Source organism: Neopsephotus bourkii, unplaced genomic scaffold (genome assembly GCF_033783945.1).
Source record: "Neopsephotus bourkii isolate Nb327-2 ecotype Australia unplaced genomic scaffold, CSIRO-AGI_Nbou_v1 NB_1388, whole genome shotgun sequence".
In the NCBI taxonomy this organism is placed as follows: Eukaryota; Metazoa; Chordata; class Aves; order Psittaciformes; family Psittacidae; genus Neopsephotus; species Neopsephotus bourkii.
This window is the reverse complement of record NW_026901866.1, coordinates 4,860,962-4,884,360: the sequence shown is the minus strand read 5'-3', so window position 1 is coordinate 4,884,360 and position 23,399 is coordinate 4,860,962. Positions and strand designations below refer to the sequence as shown.

The window sequence follows — 23,399 nt, the reverse complement described above, 5'->3', positions numbered from 1 at the left end:
CCCTTCCTCCCTGCTCGGCTCCCGCTCCAGCCTCTCGACGTGGCCAGTAGGGGTACACTGCAGCGGCTGGAGAGGGGGTCCATGAGCCCCTAGGAGGGCCGAGGGCAGGGGCTAAAGAAGCGCCCACACCGGGCTCCGCGCGATTCCGACCGATCCACAGCGATTTCTGAAGACCCGCAGCCTTTCCTCCACTCACAGTGGGCCCTCCCCGGTCTACCTCCGCCGGGCCGCGCTGAAGCCGGGCTGCGGCAACGCCCCACAGTCCCGCCAGCCCGAGGAAAAAGGAACGAGCCGACCGCCGTACTAAGTCGGCTCCATTCCCCACACAAATCAAAGCAATCGTTTAGAACAGGTCCGTTACTGGTAGCAGCAAGCAAAAAAAAAAGGAAAAGGCGGACAGGGAGACGCAGCATGAACTTCCAGCCAGGCAGCTGCCGCGCCTGCTTCGGACCGCAGCCCCGGCAACGCGCGACCAGCCCGGGCCCTCCTTGTACGATTGCCCTGCCCTCCATAGGCGTCTTCCGCGCTGCCTCCGCGGTTGTGCCCCCCACCCTGCTCTTATTGGCGCTGCGTCTGGTCTTCACCGCCCCAGCTGGCTCATAGGGCCACTGTAAAAAGCAGCATGCCTCCTTTAGCACTGAGAGGTAGTGGTAGGCCGTGCCTCCTGGTTGCTCAGGCAGTCTTTGGCCTTCCCCGGGAGGAGGACCTATTGAGTGGAGGCGGCCAGCGGTAGCAACAGAAGAGCCGGCGGCGTGCTCGGCCCGGGTCGACTGGGTTCCCTCCCTCGCCGCGTTCCGCAGCTCTCACGCACCTCCCTATTAGCGTTACCGCCCCCGGCGCCCCTGAGCAGCATGAGAGTAGTGGCTTTAATCAGGTAACGGACTGAGAGAGTTCCCATGTGGGCGAGCGAGGGGCGTTTCGCAGGCGGAGGCTGCGGCGGCAAAAGGCGCCGGGGGAGGCTGAGAGCCCTCCCCCGGGGGGAGCCGCCCGGGGGTCGCGCTGCACCCAACGCCAGCGGGGACACCTCCCCGCTCTGGCCCTCCCGCCTGTGCGCTTCCTGCCATCGCCTGTTGCTGAGTGGGGTCGCGGAGCTCCGGCGGCGCCTCGCTCCGAGGTGGCTTCCCGCGGTGCCTGCTGCCCTAGGGCTGGCTGCGTGTGAGAACCGAGGAGACTCGTCCTCTGCCTGCGCGCACAGTGACGCTGCCGACGGTTCTCTGCAGTTCCCCATGTGCACGGGACACTCAGGAGCAACTAGGGCCTGTTCAAACAAACACCACGCAGAATTATTGCTCTCTGTTATCCCGATTTCCGAGCTTTCCTGTGTCTAGCGCAGGGAAACTGGGCTGTGGGCCGGTTCTTAAGCGAAATCTCTTGAACTGTTACCGATAGTTTTTTCTAGTGTGTCTTTTAGTTTCTTTTTAAAAAGATGAAGCCCACTCACTTAAATAGTTGCCTTTGGACATAGTTTTATCTGTGAAGGCCTGCTGTATTTGTTCCCCTCCAACCCCCCGCTTTTTGTCAGTTTCTGCAGTTTTTCTACTGTGGGTGTTTATTTATTTGTATTTGTTCCCTCCCCCTTTTCTTTAAACAGAGGTTAACACTAGGACAGGTGTGTTTTTTTTTCTTCTGAAATAATATTTAAAACTCCAACAAGCTAGGAAACCTGTAAATGTAAAAAGGATTGTGCGGACATGAGCAGCAGGTTTTCATTTTTGGGTTCAGTAACTATCTACTGAAGTCTTACCATTTAATGTATTAAATTCTGTCAGGCAGTGTCTAACATGAAACCTTGTTGAAATGGGGATTTGGCCGCAAAAATCGCAAATCGTTCCAAACAACATCCAAACAGGAAAAAACACAGTAAATGTAATCTATGTTTTTCAAGATTTGCTTAAATGTGGAGTAAGAAAATCGGCTTTGGTGCTTTTTCTTGTGTTACAGATACAATTTTTTCTCATGCAGGTCTATTTATTGTGATATTCCTTAAGCAGAGGAATGTGTTAAAAGGCAGGATGAAATAAAATCCTACAAACAGGTTTCTAACACGATTGCTATTTCAATAGGCAATTTTACAAGGATGGATTTAGTTTCAGTAATAGTTTTAAGAAGAGTTTTAAAGAGACATCAAAGTGTCTGAAATCTTTGTAACAGGGCTAGCCTTAAAGATCAGAGGGGAAAAAAAGTGTCTGAAAAGTGCTGCTTACTTTTGGAAAGGTCAGGATTATAGAAAAAAACTACCTTAACCTATTTCTTTTTCTTGTAAAATGTTGTCCACACTTAAAGTTGATAGTCTTGCCTTAAGGTGGTATTTATGAGGTAAGCCCTGTATTGTGTTTTGTGCTAAATCATAGCCATTATAAAGCCAGTCTTCAACCTGAAATACGATGTTTTTCAACTCTTTAAGTCTTCTAGAATTTTCTTACTGTAAATGCTTACAATTGTCAATAGAAAGGACTGTTGCTCAGAAGTCTTTTATAGACCCATATCTTTATGTTTACCATACTTCTTTTTTTCTTCTGGTATGTCGTTTATATGTCTACCTATTAACACACTCGCAACATTGTCAGAACTAACCTTGACTGCGGCTAGAGTTTATAGAGTTTTCTACAAAAAAGACCTTGTTGATTTTTTTCTGTAATGAGAATTAAGACACGTCCCCAAGCTACCTCAGTATCTGTTTCAATTCTCAGGGCTTTTTCTCTCTTCTATTTTTTTGTTTTGTTTTGTTACAGTCTATTAGACAACAGCCAGAGAGGGGCTGTGCTGAGTCCACCGTCCTTCCATAGTATGGACTGTCTGGCTTCCATTTGTCTTAGCCATCATGTGTTTTACAGTGAAGTTAGGAGGCCTTGTAGGTAGGCACCATTTTAGTTTGTTTCTTGGTATGGTCAGTTTTTAGGGCCATGGTAACACACAGAAAAGAAATAGCAGTACAGTAGCATGTGATCCAGTGAGCAATTTAGATGGAGTAATTGGTGGTCAGTATGGGGAATTTGAATATAGCCTCATCTTAACAGGTGTTTATTAATCTTTTCAAGTAAATAAAGAGATTTATTCTAGTGTCCTTTTTTTTTATTTTAAAATAATGTTGAAATGCTGCAAACAGCATAGGCATTTATTACTATCATATAGTTATTTGTCTGAAGTTGTGTTTGGAGTTGAAATCGGAACTAGTGGGAAGCTTTTATTTTTCAAATGAACATTCAGAAAGAAAAGAGCCTTTGTCTCATGATTCTGTTAAGCCTGAAATTTCATATTATGAAGTGAATAGGTTTTCAAGCTGTCAAGCACAGTATCCAGAATTAATGAACATCTGATTTTTCTTTTCTATTATTTTGTGTTCATATATAGGTTAGAAGAAAGTTGTGGGTATGCATGAGGATGAAGTCAGCTGGGGATGGAACCTTGAATTAGAAATCTGTTGTCATATTTACTTTTATAGGACTGAAACATAAGCTACTACTTTATGAAAATCTGTTAGGTATGAAAGGATACCATGTTATTTATACTATTTTTAATTTTACTCTGAGTTATACAGCGAATTAAGGTCAGCATACAGAATTTTAGCATGAACAAAAGCAGAAATTGAAGTGAATAGCTATATGGTTACATTCCTGTAACATACTTTGAAGCTCTTGCCTAGTGGGCCAGATAGAAGTGGGAACTTTACATTGGAAATACTGAAGAAATTTGTTAGTAATAGTGTGGTGTGTAGAAAACCAGTTTTATACTGTAGCATGACTGTTTATACTATCTGTTCTCCTTTCCGTGTCTCAGTGACTCTAAGACTACATGCATTTCTACAGACCTGGTCTAGATCTCTGTACTAGTGCCAGCCCATGGCTTGGGTTTTGTGCCTTGGCATTTAAACTGCGCAGAATCTCTAATTTCAGTTGTTGTTTGAAGGCTGTGAGGCTGAATGTGGGTTTTGCAAACAATGTGTATTCTAGAGCACTCTTGGTTTTATTGTTGGACATTTCTTTTAATAGTGATAAAGATGCATGGAAGATACTGTATTTCAGTCACACCAGGAGAGCAGGATTCTTTCCTCACTGATAGTGGAAAGGTTCCCGTAGATCTTGCATGAATGTCAAAATTAGTTGTGTTCACTGTGTTACGGTATTATCTTTTGGCCTCAGAATATCATTCTGTTTTTCTATTTATTTTTTTTTAATCAGCAGTAATTATTTTATTTGCAGTTATATGCAGTAAAATATCTGCATGTTCAATGCAGTGTCAACTGAACCTACTGCCTGTAATAATTACAGCTTTTGAAAATGGGAAGTACATTTAAAATGTCAAAACTTTAAGCAAAGTGTCTATCCCATGAAGGATAAATGTAATTCCTGACATGAAAGTTTTCATTTAAAAAGATTGCTAATGCTGGCAACTCTCTGGAGCAGGTATTGTTATTTCTGAATCCAAGTTATCTAGTAATGAGTACGAAGTCATTCATCTTTGGAGTAGAAGATAGTCCTTGTTGTGAACGCATTCCAGTGTAAGTGACTGTTCTTCATGGAATCTCTCAGATCCAAAATTACGCAGATTACTAATGAGGTACTGAACTGCATGTGTATTTTATGGATACTGTATGTGGGAACTATATACTAAATATATTCAATATTTTATGGTAAAATCATCCTTTTCCTAATGGTTTGCAACTTTTATTTTCATTTTTTTTCCCCAAAAACTGTAACCATCTCTGATGTTTAATTTTCAAGCCAAAAGTTTTATCTGTACTTCTAATTGCTACTATCTTCCTTTTCTTGTAGTGGTGGGAAAGACAGCTGTTATAATATGATGCAGTGTGCTGCTGCTGGGCATCAGATTGTTGCTCTGGCCAATTTAAGACCTGCTGAAAACACAGGTATGAAGCCACATTTCTTATAGATTTTACTTTTTCATATATATTAGAAACCATGAAGGCAGAGCTGTGCCTGAATTGTGTTGTTTTGTTGTTTTTTTCTTATGTGATGGTATATAGTTTTGCATATTGAAGGGCAATCTAGAAATCTTAAAAGAAGTAGAAAAAAATAAAATACTATGGAAATGTGGTAAATGTATTTTTCCTCCAGGGTGGGAGGAAAAATGCAAGAAAATGAAGATCGGTAAAGAAAGGCTTGCACAATTTGAAAAGGGGAGAATGTTGTTCCTGGTGCTAAACAAAGACTTTGTGTGAATTCGGTAACACAAATAGTAAAAGGTGCTAGAGGGTATCATCAAACAAAACAAAAACTATTTCTACAAATGCTTTAAAATGGCATAAACCATTCCAGTTGCCAGAAATAGGCTGTTTTGATGTTGCTCATGCATTTTAGCCTTACGTTTCTTCCTCCGTTATTCTAAACAGCATTTGTGAATTGGCTAGAGGAGCTGATCTGGGTTGTATTGGACCTTGATGTGCTTTTTCCTGCGTTTTCCCTTCCACTTAGTTTGGGCCAGTTTTCTGATAGCTCCTCACAGGCAGTACCTAGACTTATTTCTATGAAAGAGAATGGGGGGGGGGGGGGAAGGAAGTCTATCAGTGGGGAGGTGAGAAGATGAGCTGAGTACTTCTGTGTTTGACTAGAGTATAAATTGAACTTGAAGTGAGACTTGAAAAGGAAGTGAGTTGTTACCTGGTTGTTAGGGGTGAACGTTAATGTGTGTTAGCATAGGTTAACTGTTTAACGTATGTTAAACAATTAAATGCAATACCTAGTAACTGTATAGTTATGTATATAACTATATATAACTTCCTGCCACATATACATACCTATGTATGTTAGGAAGATACACAGAAAGTGAAGAAAAAAGGGAACTCATGTCATAAATGAGTGATGGGGGGAATTGGCAAATGCTAAGGACTACAGGATCAATTTATTTTCTGGGTAGCTAAGACATAATCATTTCTAATCGTGTTGAAATATGTTGTGTTTAAACTAATTTATCCACATCAGAAATGTAGAATATTGTCATTAAAATAAAATGCTCCTTTTAAGTGTGCAGCTGGAAATTTTGTGTAAAGTTAATTGAGGTGCTTCAGGCAATAGCGGATTCTATGCCATTCATTTTATTTTATCTTGTACCACTGTTGCCTGGAGAGTCTCAATTGATAAAGAAACTGTATTTTGAACTGAGTATCATTTTAAAGACCTCGTCATATTTATCTATGTTGAAAACTACTGAGTTTTGTTTTAAATCAACTCTTTAGGTTTACTTTGGTTAGCTGTGATTATGGGTTTGGATTTGCCTATTTTGAGCAAAAGCGTATCTGTTGTATGGCTCCAAATGTGACATGACCTATTTGTTGCTTCACAAATTAGTTATCTTGATTAAAACTACAGACCATTTTCTTTGCAAAATGTGTGACTTAGATATACAGGACAGATGCTTGATGTGTCTGTGTTAAGTTCCAGTATTACAAATTATCATTAAAATAGTGAATAGTGGTGATTTTGCTAATAATAATGTATTGCTTTATCAATCTGTTTGAAAAATTATTTGAAATATTTTATATGCAGTTTATTGTATCATTGGAGATTTAATTCTGTTCTGTGATGTCTGCATTTTAGCTTTTTTTTTCTTACCTGCTAGATACAAACTGTTTGTAAGAAAATCCAGTTAAATTTTTCTCCTAGTTATGAAAATAATGGCAAACAGTTGATTTCAAGTTTAACTTTTAAAAGGAGTCAAGGTAGAAAGGACCTGGATATTATGACAAATTTCCTTTTCTTTTTGTGTATTAAGCACTGTCAAAACATTATAGCATTTTACTTTTATTCTGCTTAAGCAGAAATAATTCCTTCTTGAAGACCAGATAAACAATAAAGTTATTGTAAATTTTGACAACCTATTGCTTATTCTCAGTGTTGCGGAGCATTCCAACTTCCCTGCTGTACGTATGTTGAAATGCATCTGGGTTTGTGCTCTGAGCTGCGTTCCTGTTAAAATTACCATATAAATAGGAGCAGGATTGGACCATTCTGAGATTTTTGGATGAAACAGGGATGAATACTAAAGAAAAAATAGACACCACAATTTCCAAACAGATAACATATTTGTGACTTATGTCTATACCTCTGTTGGGTGGAGAAATCTCTTTTTTTTTTTTTTTTTTCCATGTTTATGAAGGTATTGTAAACAAACATGTGTTTGTGAACTGGAAAATATGACCGTTTAAGTTTTCTCAGTGCTTTGTAGTATTGTGATTATCTGTAATTGCTGAAATATTGGACACAGTATGATTGCTTCTTAACTCTTGCAGGGCAGACTGATGAATTGGACAGCTACATGTACCAAACAGTAGGACACCATGCCATTGACCTGTATGCTGAGGCATTAGATTTGCCACTCTATCGTGGTTTCATAAAGGGTACCAGTATAAATACTGGACGAGTGTATACTGCATGTCAGGAAGATGAAGTTGAAGACCTTTACCACCTCATGAAACTTGTTAAGGTATGCTGAATGAACAGGGTTAAATAACTGGGGACTATTATATTACTTACTCATTTATGAACTTAAATAAATTACCCACTTAGGTATTTAAGGAAAGCTTTGAGAAAAAAATGGAACACTTTTACAAGTTTTATTTCTTTGTTCTTTGCAGATAGAAAGTGTAACTTTGTACTCCCCCAGTATATATCAGACATACTAATCCCCATTTCAAACCAAAATTTTGTTCCTATTTGAGAAAAACACCAGGAGCAAGTACGCAGTATACACTAAAAAAGCCCAAAACAACATTGTGAAAATTGTCTGTGAGTAAAATGTTTATGTAGTTCCATACTTGAAAGAATGCATTGCTTGCTTACTGGAATGAGAGATCTTTTGGATTTTGTACTTTTATTGGTCTATGCAAAGGAACATCTAGACATTTGCATTTATGTATACTTAAGCCCTGAAAACCAGAATCTGTTATTTGTTTTTGAGTTGCAGATCATTTGCAAAGTATTGCAGAATATTTTGAAATGGTAGTTTTGATTCGGGTAGTCTTGTAACTTTGTTCTACTGTATCATATAATAGCAATAACATACATGAATTCTTTTTTAGCTATAAAACCAGTTAAAGGGAGGTAATGGGCCTGTTTCCTAAAACATTTGAAATTTATGCTCTGTTCTTTTCCAGAGTGCTTCTTGTGGTACTTTATTTTCCACCAGAATTAAATCAGATCTCATTGAAATAAATAGAAAACCTCCGATTGACTCCAGAGGTTTTACACAAAGTTTAACCAAACATGGTGTCTGTTCCAGGTAATTGTGTTGATGTCTGCAGTGCACAGTACTAAAACAATACTGTGTTCTGAAAAACATATTAATTGCTATTAAAAAAAAAAGTAAATCCATGTGTAATTTTATTGATCAAACTGGTAGACTGCTTTCTGAAACTTCAGCTGAAGTTATTTTTAGTCTTCTATTCAGGTATTAAACATTTTCTCACCCCCTTATCTCCACTGAAATGAGAATTGAGATTCATGAACCTAAAAGCTTCAGGCTTGTTCTTTGTTCAGTTGTTTGTGGACTGAGTGCAGAGTGCTTTCTGAACCATGATGGAGTCACATGTTACATCTTGTAAACATTTATGACAGGGAAATCATGTTTCTCTAAATAAAATTAAGATCATACACCTGTGGTAGAGTATGAGACTATGAAGTAGGAGAATAGTGCGCATAGGCTATATGGCCTCAAGCTGTGCCAGGGGAGGTTTAGGCTGGGTATTAGTGAAAAATTCTTCACTGAAAGGGTTGTCAAGCACCGGAACAGGCTTCCCAGGGAAGTGGTTGTGTCGCAGTCCCTGGAGACACTGAAAAGATGTATGGAGGTGGCACTTAGGGACATGGTTTAGTGGTGGTGGCAGTGTTAGGTTAAAGGTTGGACTCCATCTTATGGGTCTTTTCCAACGTAAATGATTCTGTGATTCTATGATTATACTTTAGAGTGCTTTACAGAGGTTTTAAATGGAATGTGCATATCCTGTAATACAGAAATTGAAAGAAATATGGTACAGCAGTTTTAAATTATCTTTGAACTATGGTAGTATTAGAGATTAGAAGGACCAGTATATGCTGTCTCTTAAAGCTGCATACTAACAGCTTTCTGTCACTGGGCGAGATAATAAATTACTGATCAATTTAATTAAAAATGAGCAGATTAGTGGCAATTAAGATGATACTTCCTTTTCGATTCTTTCTGTCTTTGGAGAAATGGATGCCTGACATAAATTAATCCTAATGTTAAATCTTGACAAATTCTGCTTTGGAAGTTTGTACATGATAATTATAACTATAGTCAAAAGAGCTGTTATCAAGTTGTCTGGAACTAAATAACTGCTTCTTTCCTGTATAGCAATAATAATTCGACTGTATGATATTTTAGAGATATAAATATTAACAATACACTGCTTTTATATTAGACTTTGGATAACCGTGTCTTTACAGTCAAACCTATCCATGAAATTCTGGTGCAAAAAGTTTCAATAGAAATCTTGCATATTCTGATGCAACATTATCAGTGGTATGTAAAGCAGCTGTATTTATTTTTCTAGTTTTAAAGAAAATATGTGAAAAAAATTTCCTTTGTGTATTAACAGTAACTTTGAAAGCTTTCTAATTTTACTTTTTCACTTTGTTTTATAACTGCAGTTTTGTGGCTTTCTAAGTTCTAATGGCTGAGGATTTTGCTTTAGGAATTTTTTTCCTCCTAGGTGTTAATAGTTTTAAACAGAGAACTTGATTTACATTCTGTTGAGGGGAGGAATTCTGCAGAAGCCTTGTTAAAATGCATCCTTGAGTGGATGTAATTTCAAAGCACTGTTTAAACTAACATAGCTCTTTTTTTTTTTCTGTCGAATGGTTTGGGCCCAAGAATACATGAAAGGTGTGTCTAGATTGAAATGACAAAGTGTGCCTCGCTTTGTTTGTAAAGAATGCTTGTATTGCAAGTTCTTCCTTATTAAAAAATTGAAACAAACCGTATTTGAAAAACTAGTATGAATTCAAAAGTATTTGGTGTTTTTTTAAAACAATGTTACAAGAACAAGATTTCCAAAAAGTTAAATATTCCTCTTCAGTGCTAGAAAACCCAGGGCAACAGACCTCTTCTAGTCTGTGGGACTCAGAAAGTGGTATTGACTGCGAGTGACCGTAAACCTGCTAATTTTATTGTCACAAGCCCAGATGATCAATAAGTATGAAGGGAATTTATATATTTGCCTAAATCCCTGCTTTAAATTCTATATTCTGTATACATTGTGCAACATATCGGAGTGTGTGCTTGATGTCTAAATGTATTTTACTATTCAGTCCTCACCTGATAGTGGAATATTTACTTTGGGACGTGTAAATCCTGAACTCTATGGAATAATTTGATCTGCTGTCCATGTTATTGAATTAGGCATTACAAACGCCCTGATTTGTCCATGTTTGTTGCTTTGTATATTGAAGATTTTTTCCAGCAAAGCATGTAAGGACTACTTTCTTAATCATCTGATTATCCTTCAGGGTCTTACCAGAAAATGTGTGGGAAAGCTGTGTTTATTTCCCTTCAGTGGTTGGAAAGGCTGGTGCATGGAGGCGTTTTTATGAAACTTTCCTACAACATGCTTCTTAATATAGGCATATTTAACTGCTTTCTCCCCTTTTCAATGTAATCATGATCTTGTCCAAATAGTACATTGATGTTTCATGCAAGCACATACAGAAGTGGTATTAGATAGGTTGCATGTTGGATTGTTTTCTGTATGTCATGGAAGTATGGCTAAACTTTTGTTAGGGGAGTGATTGTAGCAGCTTCCAGACTATATAGACTAATGCAGGATAATTTATTTCAGTTCTGGTAATTCATTTCAGTGTCAGTAGACAGTTCTGTCCTCTTGCAAGGTTCTTGCCTTACCTCCTCTGCTCTGTGAAGGCTTTTCCTTTATTTGGTAAGTTTCCATTGCTGGAGTAATTTGTAGAATTCTTGAACTTGGTAAAAATGATGGAATGTTGGTGTGTGTGGAGTTTTTCTGCGTTTTGTTTCTTTTCTGTTTTTTTTTTTTTCTTGTTTTGTCTTTTTTATTTTTTTGTGCGTGGTGTTTTTTTTTGTTGTTTTTTTATTTACTTCAGCTGCTTTTTAATCTTTTTCAACAATATTTGTAATTATTTTTTTAATTACTATTTAAAATTTGGTTCTAGTTATAGTTTCTTTGGAATATCTTCTTGTACTTGCTGTAAAGAATGCAAGCTGATTTTCAGTGCATATTCAATTTTAACATGTTATTTCTGTCATTTTCTTTTTGTGGTGCACTTCCTGGGTTCAGAACCTGCCAGCTTACAAAACACCAGAGTATACTTGAATATACTGGATCTCGGGACTGAAGGATTATTAATTATGGTATCATCTATTGATTATCAGCTGAAAAATAAGAATTGATGTTGGCTATATTGGATATATGAGGCACATATGATCACAGCTTTTGCTTGTGGCACTATTTCATTTTTTCAGTAATGTAGAAGGGGAGAGAAAGAAAATTTATTTTCCAAAATATTCTCAGTTTTTGGAGCAGTGATCTTGTAACTCAGTTGCATTCTGAAACAGTGATCTTGTAACATAATCAGTCACTAAGTAACATGTTTTTTTGTTACAGCAATAATGAACTTCTTAATATAGTGTGACTCCTGTATTTAATAATTATTCTTTAAGGACAGGATCATGATTTTTGAAATGGACCCAGACTTTTGTTTATTGAAAACAGGAAGTATTCCTGTGTGAGAGTTAAAATGACAATAGCTGTGTAATTTTAGATGTTATTTAAGGTGTTATCTTGCCTGAGGCAAAGTACTTTGGCTGGGAAGGTTCAGGTGGAGTAGAGGTAATTTAGGTACTGTCATTATTCAGTGAAACTCCCTAACACTTGGAGTTCTTCAGGAAACAGTTCAGGGCTTGAGGTGAATGGATGAAATACAAGGTTATTCTGTGGCCTTTGGATAGGGGTTAATTCCCTCACAAAAGGTAAAACTTTCAGTTCCTCATTATTGCTAGCAGTCTTCCTTTCACCCTTCTCCAGAATTTAGCTGCTGTGGCCTTGATCCTCGCATTCAGTCTGATAACTAATTTTGTGTTGCTTTTGTACAGCTAAATGTCTAGAAGCTTCCATCAGGAAAAATACATAAATGTAATGCAGTATTCTAGTGCAGCCATTGCTTGACTGTCTTCACTGTTACAAAATGCATTTAGAAGAAACAGGGAAGTATTTAGAAATAGTCATTTGGCTTTTATGTGTCCATTTTAATCAGCTCTTGGTAGTTCCTGTGAATTCAGTGGTAGTATGTATATGATAAAGACTAATAGCATACTCCTAACTTATACAAATAATGCTTGCAGATTTTCTTAGGAGTCTAAAGATCTAAATATTATTAGTTATGGAATTCTGATTGAGTTCAATAATTGTAGTCTGAGGACATCAGCATGCTGTTCACCAAACTTCACAGTTGAAGAAAATTTGGTGTTTTCCCTATTGTGATTGAATTACTTGTAGGCATATAGACAAATCCCTCAAAGGTGTATTTCTCTGTATTTTTGAAAAAGATTAAATGGTAGGGAGAGGAATTTGTCTTTTTGCTGAATTTCCAAAATAATCACTCCTCAATTTTTTTTATCCTATATTTTAAGATTATTGCAAATCAAGAATACTGTGCTTTGTTATTTTGATATATTGAGTTTGTATGTAATTCAGCATTTGAAATGCAAAATTAATATACAGCAAGTGAAATTATAACATTAGTATTAAAAAAATCCTAAAACCTCTTCAGTGCCCGGTTAGAGGAAACAGTGATAGGTAAAACAATGGTATGTATTTTTTGGGCCCTCTACTACTCGTGTTGATTAGATGAACATTTGGAGACCATATTTCTTAGCGCATTTCTTTTTGCCCTTAGAGGTGAAAGTTAAATGTTAGCTTTTAGAAATTGTATAGGGTGGCTACCTACCCTGACAAATAAATAACCCCTCTGCTTCATAAAGGAAGACTGGAAGATTTTTTGTTTGTTTTTTCTTTTGGGGGTTTTTTGTTTGTTTTTTGTTTGTTTTTTTTTTTTTTTTGAGACAGTGTTTGCTGTAGTTCATAATATGGCATCGACTAGGTCCTTCTACTTTTTATAATGAGTACATTTTTATCTGTGAGAATTTCAATTGTCCCTTTCCATTCATCGTGTTCAAAATTGTTGTTATTTTTTTTTCTTTTAATTCTGGAGTGAAGCTCTGTACCTTCCTTCAGCTAGGGGATGACCATCTTCATCGCCACTGAGTAAGGGTGGGAATTAAGCGAAAAGGATAAGAAATGTTTGCGTAATTGGCAGTGCTTTAAGCAGTGTAAAACTAATTCTGTATCTTGTGTCGTTCACAAGAGAGGGTCTGCTTAAGGTTTGTTGGGTTTGGGTGTTTTGTTTTTTTTTTTGGGGGGGGTGGGTTTTTTTTTTGTTTTTTTGTTTTTTTTAGTTTGAATTTTAAAATGGGATGAGAACAAGGAAATTTTTAATTAACTGGATGCCTGTCCTTCTCCATGTCTCATCTGAACTGTTTGGGAAGGGTCAATTTTTTTTCCATAAGAGGATCTTGAGCAACATCTTTGAGGTAGTTTCTTACTTCGAGATATTTAGAACTTTATGTAAACAAAAAGCTCACTGTATTTCTCCCTGTTAGGTGTGTGGAGTTGTTTTCACTTGCTCTCAGTCTTTGTTAATATTGAAAAGCAGAGACAGTCAGGCTGGTGGTGAAAGATGGTAAGCAAGCCTGAGGGCTTGTTCTGGTCAGCTTTAAACCTCTGATTGCCAGGTTTTCCTAATTTCCCATTTCCAGGGCATTTTTAGTGTGACCTTGCCTGCTAAATACGATGTTCTGGGTTGCAAGATTCTCACATGCATTTGGAAATAGGCAGCCAGGCATTGTTTACAGGACGCCAAATGAACCGTGCACTCGCAGCAAGTTTGATAAACACACATTTCCTCCTTTTATCAGTAAGATTGCAGAATGTGAAGTATGAGTTTCCAGTTTTACTCATTCCCTTCAAACCTTTTCCTGTTTAAAAAACTGAATCCCACTAATTGGATGATGATACATCCTTAGATTTTGTTTTGCCTTTTTGTTATTGTTGTTTTGAATTCTACTTACTGGTCACTGATGCTTTATTTCAGTGCTTACCTTGACCAGGTTTGGCAGACTTTCAAATAAAAGCTTTCCATTTGTTCAGCACAGAGAGGTTCATCCCTATCAATGTAAAGTGAATGCTAATTAACAGTAATGACTTCTAATTACTTTGCTTTTATACTCCTTTAGGAGCACTGCTATTATCCAAAGTAGTTAAGTGAAATGCTTGTATATGAATCAACAATGCTGTATTTATTCTCACAGCTATTGCTCATAATCAAGCTTTGAATAAATTGCTATAGTAAAATTAGTTTTAATGTGCTGTATTGCATGGGGAGAAAGGAACCTCAAATATCTTGTTAAATATCTTGAATATTTAGAGAATTGTCTATTAACATTTTGGCATTCAGTATTGTAGTTCAATGGAAAAATACATTAAGATGTTTAAGCCAATTTTGTAAAAGTTATCAAAACTTTTTTTGTGGTTTGCATTTTATTTCCGTGACATGCATAGATTCAACAGCCTCAGTATCAGTCCAATTTGGATCCAGTTGCATGACTGTAGGAATGAACAACATTCTGAGTTAAAATGCAGTTAAGTTTTACACAGAACGTGTATCTTGACAACTTCACCTGTTTTAGCCTGCTGTCATAGTATGTATTTAGGAGCTTAGTATGTATTTCTTTTGTTGATACTGTGTATCTGACAGTTTTGTTTGCATGCATGTAATCTGCCTGCTTGCACTCATATACACTTCAAAGAAGTATGGAAGTAAAACTAGTGAAATTTTTATTAATGCCTAGAAACAATATAGTAACATGAGACTTTAGCAAAATTAGACTGCTAGAAACAATACCAATAAAAATCAAGACCTAAACAGGCTACTAGATGGATAGTATGTTCAACAATTTTAAAATAATTCCGATTCAGAAACAGAATTGGGCTAAACCCATGATTTTTATGAATTTGAAATTTAGTGAACTTTTGCACTTAACATTGCACATACAGGTCTTGTTTGAAAATGAAAGATGGCAAAACCGGGATGAAACCCATTTCTGACATGCATATTAGTATCTGTATTCATCTTCTAGTAACAAGTTGCTTGAAACACAGGGAATTCCAGGCCTCTGTGTCTGTGAAGGAGCTGGGGTCTTGCTTGGCAAATACGCTTGTGTTGCTTGGTTTTGCATTTAAAAAAAAAAAAAAAAAAAAATTTCGTTTTCTGTAGCAGTTTCCTTTCACATAGTACCTCTGTCTTTGCATGCTTAGAGACAGTTTCTTCACAGTTACCATCACAGTTCTTATGCATGTGGATGTGAGTATCCACAGGCACCGTCTGTAGTTTGATTTTGTTTGTTTTGCTGGTTCACTCACATAGCTGTAGACAATTTTCTGGTACATCTTTTGTTTGCTTGAGCATCTTGTTAACATTTATTCTTTGATTTATTATGAAGTTATCCCCTATCTTAATTTGAAAATACCTTCTATGTAGCCTTTTCTCTCTAAATGTGACAGTGTTCATAAAGTGCTATGGATTTGTCTTTTCCTTGTTGGTTGTTTTGGTGTGGGTGGGTTTTTTTTTTTTTTTTCTGTAATACTGTAAAACATGCTGCTTTTGGGTTTTGCCACCACTTTGATGAAAAAAAGCAACACCTTTCTTTCTACAGTTTCATTTAAAGGGATGGTAGTATCCTTATTTCAGTATTTTTATTTCTTACTTGGCATCTTCATCACGCTTTTAAAAACTTGTTTTAAAGCATTTTTAAAAATGAAAAATAGAAAAAATGGTTTATTCTGTGCTGAGGTAAATGGCTGCTTTATATTATTTACACTTAGGAGGCAGTGGTAATATGTGTTTTAAAATTAGTGTTAATTAAATGTAATTGGGGTTACTTCTAATAAAATACATTCAAGGGCAGGCAAGCTTTCCCATAAATGAACAGTAAAATAAAAGTATTTGTGAAGACACATTTGATATCTCTGTCATTCATCATGTAAAAGTAATTTTGTTTTCTTATAAAATTACAAATTTATTTAGGCTGACTTATTTAACACGTTCCCCTTCAATGTGAATGTCATACATACAGTAATTTCATGTTGCATTATTTCCAGCTAGATACTTAGTGTTTCTGATCAGTATACTTAAAGCTAATTCTGGAAAGACTGGGATTTCGTTTGGTTTATGTTGCACCAGTGTTTACCATTTTCAAAATAGAAATGATTGATTTGTAACTGTCATTATGAAAAGGAATAAAATGGAACTGGTCTTTTACACTCTTAAGAGGGTACAGTATGAAATTATTCTTTCTGTTGATAAATTCTGCCTGTGGAAGAACTGCGTAACAGTCATCAGTCATTTTCATATTGATTATAAGTACAACTCTAGTAATAGGCTGCTGCTTGCAAAGGATAAGGGGGCGCCATGATTAGTTACATTTTCCATGGAAAGTACTACAAAGGAAAATGCCAAATGCGTGCACTGCAGTATTCCTATCAGCCTGACAGTCTGTTATGTGAACTTCTTTTCAGTCCATTTTCCTTCAGAAATACAGCTTCAGTTTTTTTGTCTTATTATTGTTTTAGGTTTAGTGCATTTGCATGCTCTTCTAACTCCGAATTCTTTCTTTAGTTATTTATTTTCCTGACAGTCTTCTGTTCTTGGGCCCTGTTACCATTGTTAAGTCTCGAAAACTGATACAACAGTGCCCTCTAGTATCTTCCTACATGGTTACTACCTACAGCTGGCTTTGAGCATTCAGGTAAGGAGCAGGATGTTTAGACTTATTTTTAGCTTAAACAAAAGCACTTTTTTCTTAAGGAAACGTTTTTATTTTTCACTAACTGATTACATGCAAGAAAGGGGACAAAAGAGACTGTTCTGAATGATCTTTTAGGTTTATAAGCTCCCATAATTATCTAGGAAAACTTGACATTTTATCAGACTTTCAGGACAATCACTAAAATTGAATGGGATTTTCTGAGTTGTGCATGCTTTCCTGAAGTTATTTTTTGAAGTGGAGCTTTAAAACTGAAATTATTTTGCACTTGCTTGCTTTGTGCTCACTGCTTCTCTTAAACCAGGTCTTATATGATCTGCCAGGCACTGCAAAGACATGCTCACCACCAGAACACCTAAGCTTTATTAATGATGTTGTTTTAATTCACACAGTGACTGAAGTAATTGTTGTTCATTAGCATTGATTTGTCTCCAAAACTCATTTACAATTTAGATTTCTCTTTTACCTCATTATAGCTTAATGCGCAAATAACTTTTTATTCTGTGTTTTCTGCAGAAGTTGTTGGACAGGTTCAGTATTGAACACACATGTTCCCCGCATTCACATACATGCGCATCCACACTGCCACTTAAATATTATAAACTACAATAAGAAAGCATAGCCTTTTAAAAAGTAAATGCTTTAACTACAGTTAGTTTCTTCTCTAACAGAATCATAAATGTCACTCTGTGAAAAGTTAAATGGCTTTATTTTATGGTGGGGAGTGTTAATGTATGTGTAAAACACACTCTTAATGCACTTCTGTGAAATGAAAATCATAAGTCATTGCAGTAAATTATGGTTAATGATGTAACCATTGATAGCTATTCAAAACATTCCTGTATCTCTAATGATTTGTGTAAAACACATGACTGCCCACATGCCTTGGTTCGTTTGGAACAGTAGATTGATAAATGCACCAGCTTTCTACTTCCAAAGACCATTTTGTTGTGTAACAAGTGATAAGAATTTTGGTGGAGTAAATAGTACATCACAAACCACTTCTTGCAGTATTTGAGACCTGTAATAAATTATGATGAAGACTAATTTAAAATCAAATTAGGAAATGAGATGCTTCAGGAGTGTAGTGTGCAGCATCTTTGATTTTCCTCTGCCTATTTTGTGGGTAATGCCTAGTCTCTAGTCATATGTTATCTTTACTTTTTACCATGGGATTTTCTGTACTGAAGTGTTGCTGAGGGAAGCAACTATTACGGCATAAAGTGCACTAGTTAATCCAGAAAATACCCTGTGTATACTATTCCATTAACATAATGCGATTATGTAAGTTAAAAAGGTGAACCATGTTTTTTAAGTAAAGCAAATATTCTTCTACTGGCAAAAAAATAATGTTGGATTTAATCAAAATGACTTCATTCTAAATTTAACTGAAACTCTGAGTCAAGGTTCTTCTCACACTGATTGCATAAGTATTGTTGGTCTTAAATATTGGGATGGTGTTAAGGGTGTTTAATTTTTGTCGATGAGCTTCTTCAAGCATGTGAGGCTTTTTATGGTAAAAGAGCTATCTTTTTTTTTTTTTCTCCCTACAACACACCCCAAACATGGATTGTTATAATTTTTTAAGTGAACTTCAAAGTTTACTTCATGAAGAAAGGATAGAAACTGAATATCAGAAAATAGAGGTGGTACGAATTTACTTGGGTAACAGTTGCTTACACTGTAGCACTAGTTATAAGAAGAAAAATGAATATTGCAGTCTACAATGGAACATTATTTGACACAACAAAATAAATTTAGAATTTTTTAATGAGATACTTCTGTAGATTTTTTTTTTTTTTTTTTAACCCAGGGCAATCTTTATAATTAAATTTTAAGATCTCTTTTTTTTTTAGTATATTGGTTTAAAGACATTTTTCTTCTTCTAACTTGAAGATATTCTGTTTTTCTATACAACTTGATCATATGAAAGAAAATCTTTGGCAGCATAATATTTTAAAAGAAAAAAATTGGTATTTAGGGTTTACTTGGTTTCTCGGTGGCCTGTTTTTATAACTGTAGGAAGTGTAGGTAATAGTCTCCAAAAGACTGTGAAGTGCCAGTACATACTGAGGAGTTAGGGACTAAAGGCAAATGAACCTGTTTGTTCTGTGTTCTTTAGGCACCTGTTTTGCCATCTTCTCTGTTATGGTTTGGGTTTTGATTTTTTTTTTTTTTCTTTTGGTAATACAGACCAGTGATACCATTCTTGGCTTTCTTCAGCTTTTCTGTTCCCTGGCTGTCATACCAGCGTAAAGGAAAGATTAACGTGTATGGATGTATAACATTTTGTAGAACTTGAGTTTAACCTGTTAATGTTTGTGATTGGACAAAGCCAGATGATTATTCTTTTATAATTGTTGGGGTTGATTCATTAGTCTTTCCTGTTCATGTAGTCATGATGGTTACATAATGCTTTTGGTTACATTTACATTACATGATGCTTAAATTTACATGATGTAAAATTACATGATACATAAATTTACATTACATGGTGCCTTTGGTTACATTTGTTTAAAACGTATATATAGAAACTTCCATTGAAGAGCTGAGACCTTCCTATATAGAAGTCTTTCTCAAAGTTGATCGTTAGCTTGTCTTGATTTCTTTCAGATGAGAAAGGATTAGCATTCAGTTTCCCGTTTGAACTGAAACCACATGGTATACATCCACATTTAGATTTCTCCCCAAGTGTTTTGTTATTTTTTCCTTGTTCAGTAAATTAAGGTTTTCATTCTGCTACAGTTTTGTTTATAAAGTCCAGTAATTTTTTGTTCTTTCACATTCCTTAACTTTTTTTAGACTTCTGCAGTTTTTAATAGTTTTGATGTTTTTGTGCTGCAATAACCCTTTTTGCCACCTTCAGGATTATTTTTTGGAGACAAGTCCTGTGTTCTTAAGGAAAGTCTGTCAGTCATTATTTATTACCCACTTATTGTGACTTACTCATTGCTTACATCACCATTCACAAAAGTATTGCTTTACAGAAATGGTGAACAGTGCTGTGAAGAAAGATCAATGAATGCTTTCAAAGGAAGATTTACCCTGAGATTTAGATCTTATTTTTAATACTAAATCTATGCTATTAGTTATGAGATGGTTTTACTATTTTGACATCAAATACCCTGTTTCTCAAAATGCAGAGATGCCACTGTTTAAATAACTTTTTGTGGGACAGCATGACTTCAGCAGTTAAGTTGCTTAATGTCTGATTTTCCAGTTTTCAGTACTTGGTGGGTTTTCCTGAAGGCTTATCTTCTGAGCTGAAAATACAGTTTCATTCCCTAAGAAAAAGTGATAAATCATCTATATAATAAACAACCTGAAAAACTTTCTTTGAATTTTAGTGATACCATTATGTGTAACTGCATAAAGAGAGGAGAGCACTTATTTGCAATCATCAGTTGGAAAAAAAATTAAAATCTACTTTTCACCGTGCCTATTTAAATTGCTTTGAGAACTTAATGACTGATGCTGTCTTTCCAGGCCATCCAATTTCGTGTGATACGGTTATTATTGACACTTTTTTAAAGGTGGTTACTCTAGAAAACTATGTGAGTATGTAATAATAAATTAATTTTATTGCAAATTTAGGCACCTGAGAATTTGAAAATGGCAAATGCATACTTTCTGCTCTCTGCATTATCTTGAACTTCAAATAAACTGGAAAAGCAGATTGTAATCATAATACAGTAAAAATTCTATCACAAAAAAGCATTAGGAGGAAAGATTCAAAACAAAAAAGTTGCATGGGTGTGTGATAGACCTAGGCTTTTTTATTTCTTGATTTTGAAATGTTAATTTTTTCCAATATTTTTGAAGTGAAGATTAAAAAAAAAAAAAGCAGATGTGTGCACATATGCACATTGCAGACCAGGCACATGAGAAAGCTGAGACCCTAGAGTCTCCTTTGCAGTAGAAACTTCTGCCACATGAAACGAGGGACTACCTCATCTAGTCAGCAGTCTACTGCTATTTCATAGGTGGGAAGCAGGTTTCATGAGCTAGAATTTTGTGTTCATGGGGTGTTTGGGGGTTTCAGTGTGAATTTTTGTTCAGTTCATTCGTTTGTTCTTTTACCTTATAGTTGTTGCTCCATGAGTTGGTAGGTGTTCTTAGTGCTTTGTTATTATCAGTTGCTCTCAGTACGGTTATATCAGTGTCATTCCAGCCTTGGAATATTCATGTTCTCTGTAATTATTTTGCCAGGCTGTCAAAATTTTGGCTGTCAGAATATTCCTGAGAGATAGAAACTAAAGAGAGGGTTTGCCCCATTATTTAATATGCTTATACTACATCACAGAATAGGAGGTACTCTTTCCTTGGTCATTGCTGTGGTAGGAATGTAAAATAATACAGTTACATATTCTCAAAGGTGCACATAGCCTTCCCTAGTGTTGCAGTGTACGTTAGGCATGCACTGTATGTTAGTAAGCCATTAGAGTAGCCTGCTCTATTATTTTTTTTTCTGTCTCAGTAGTTAACCAACTTCAAACTTCAGCATGAGTTCAAATTTGCAAAAACACAAGTCTTCCAGGTATTAGACTTCCTGTCTCTTGATTAAAGCTAATATCATGATAAAACAAATACATTCTTAAATCTATAAGGAATTCAAAAGCAGGAAGATCCATGCTTCTAGGCTTCCTTTTGAGTCAGTGGTCTGGCATGCTGGTTTGTAGCAAGTGTTACTCAGCTCCTTGTAGTTCCTGAGCATTTTCCTTTCCGTCTCTTCTGAAGTCTGTCAGAATTTTTTCCCTCTTCCACTTAGCAATCTGTGAGCATGTAATTGTGATATACTAAGAGGATGGCCCAATTGCAGGCTTTTGTGATTTTTTTATAATGTATCTTTAAATGTATAAGTTTTTTTTTCTTGGATTTTTTTTTTTCTTAATGTTTACTCATGACTAGGATGGGAATGAAAGAACTCAGAAGTTTGGAGGTTTTTCTTTAAAAAAAACCCTCATACTTTGGAGAGTAGGTATTTGAATTTGTAAAATGTATGTTTGTAAAATACGTTAACTGAAGAAAGGTGTAAACTATGCTTAAGTGATTTATGCTAAGATTGCATGAAGTTTTTCCTCACCCTGCTTTCTGTTTTCTCCTTCAGCTAACTTGCAGTTTTTTGGTAAGATGGCAGTCAGGTTTTCAGTTTTTATCCACACATTATGCTTTTGGTTACATTTGTTTAAGATGTACATATAGAAACTTCCATTGAAGAGCTGAGACCTTCCTGTATAGAAGTCTTTCTCAAAGTTGATCTTTAGCTTGTCTTGATTTCTTTTGGGTGTAAAGGATTAGCATTGTTACCCCCTTGAACTAAAACTACATGGAATACATCCACATTTAGATTTCTTCCAGGTGTTCTGTTATTTCTTCCTTGTTCAGAAAATTAAAGTTTTCACTTCCTTAAGTAGGCAATTACATCTTTATTATGCAATGGTTATCACTAATGCTTAGCTGCTTATTTCAGCAAAACGTAGAACTCATCCTTCTCTTTGGTTACTTATTAGTATGTTTCAGTAGCTGGCATGTTTGACGGAATGTTGCACTGTTGTCATTATGTACCTTTAAAATATAAGAAGTGTAGTCAACCGAATTAGTTAATTGTGTCTTATTAACAACTCTTGACTGACACAATGCTGGCCATTCTCACATAATTTTAATGCTTCAAATGAAAATGAGTTTGGGATCCTTGACCTCTTCCTTCCAAGCATACAGTCACAGTACCACTGTATAATAAAATATATGCATTGTGAACAGGAGACAGTGATTTAAAACATTGAGACCACAAAACTTCCTCAGTTTAAAAACTGAGATCTGTCAATAAAACAGTAGCAGTTCAGTTTGAAAGCCTGTTACAAGTATTTCTCTTCTGTTAAATGAGTCAGAAGTATTTGTGGGAAGGCTATGCTTACTCTCTTAACAGGTAAGAAAGCTCAACAGTGGGTAGCCCATTGTGCAAATTTCTGCTCCAAGAACTAGAAGGGGACTGAAACCTTAATGAATGTGAATAGCCCTGACCTTCCACCATCTGTAAACATTTGTAATGTCCTTGTCTGTATCTGGTTGATTTTATTTATTATTTTTTTAAATCTGTGTCACACAGTCAGTTTGTGTTGGGCTAAACTCACAAGACTGTTCCTTGGCGGCTGGTTTCTTTGGTGAACAAAATACTTCTGCTCATAATAAAAAGCTGTTTTCCTTTTCCTCTTATCTTATTACTACAGTCCACAATCACTTATGCTGAGGGTACAGGTCATAAATACATGTTATCAATTTTAGAAGTCTCAGTCCCCTGAAAAATAAATTTCTGCATTAAAAAAAAAATCCCTATAATAAATAATTGTAGTACTTTGATTAGTGAAGAAGCTTATGTATTAACCTGCAGTAAAAAATCAATGCATATTCTGAAGATGCTTTTATTTTATTTTTTTTTTATTAGGTAACAAACAATTTGGGAATCTGATTCAAGTAATAATGTCTTCTAAACTTAAATAACCAGTTTGTTCTTAATC

The 23,399-nt window shown here is 36.0% G+C and overlaps 1 protein-coding gene across 2 annotated transcripts in view; it reads left to right on the top strand.

The window, feature by feature from the left end:
* Window positions 1-589: 589 nt before the first annotated feature.
* Window positions 590-23,399, top strand: part of DPH6 (diphthamine biosynthesis 6) — a 202,837-nt gene continuing 180,027 nt past the window's right edge. The window contains exons 1-3 of one of the 2 annotated variants that reach the window (XM_061367670.1): window positions 590-874; window positions 4,773-4,867; window positions 7,247-7,440. In XM_061367670.1, the coding sequence (XP_061223654.1) occupies window positions 852-874; window positions 4,773-4,867; window positions 7,247-7,440 (312 nt within the window). In that variant the 5' untranslated portion in view covers window positions 590-851. The remainder of the gene's footprint in view (window positions 875-4,772; window positions 4,868-7,246; window positions 7,441-23,399) is intronic. The other variant, XM_061367669.1, reaches the window with a different exon arrangement.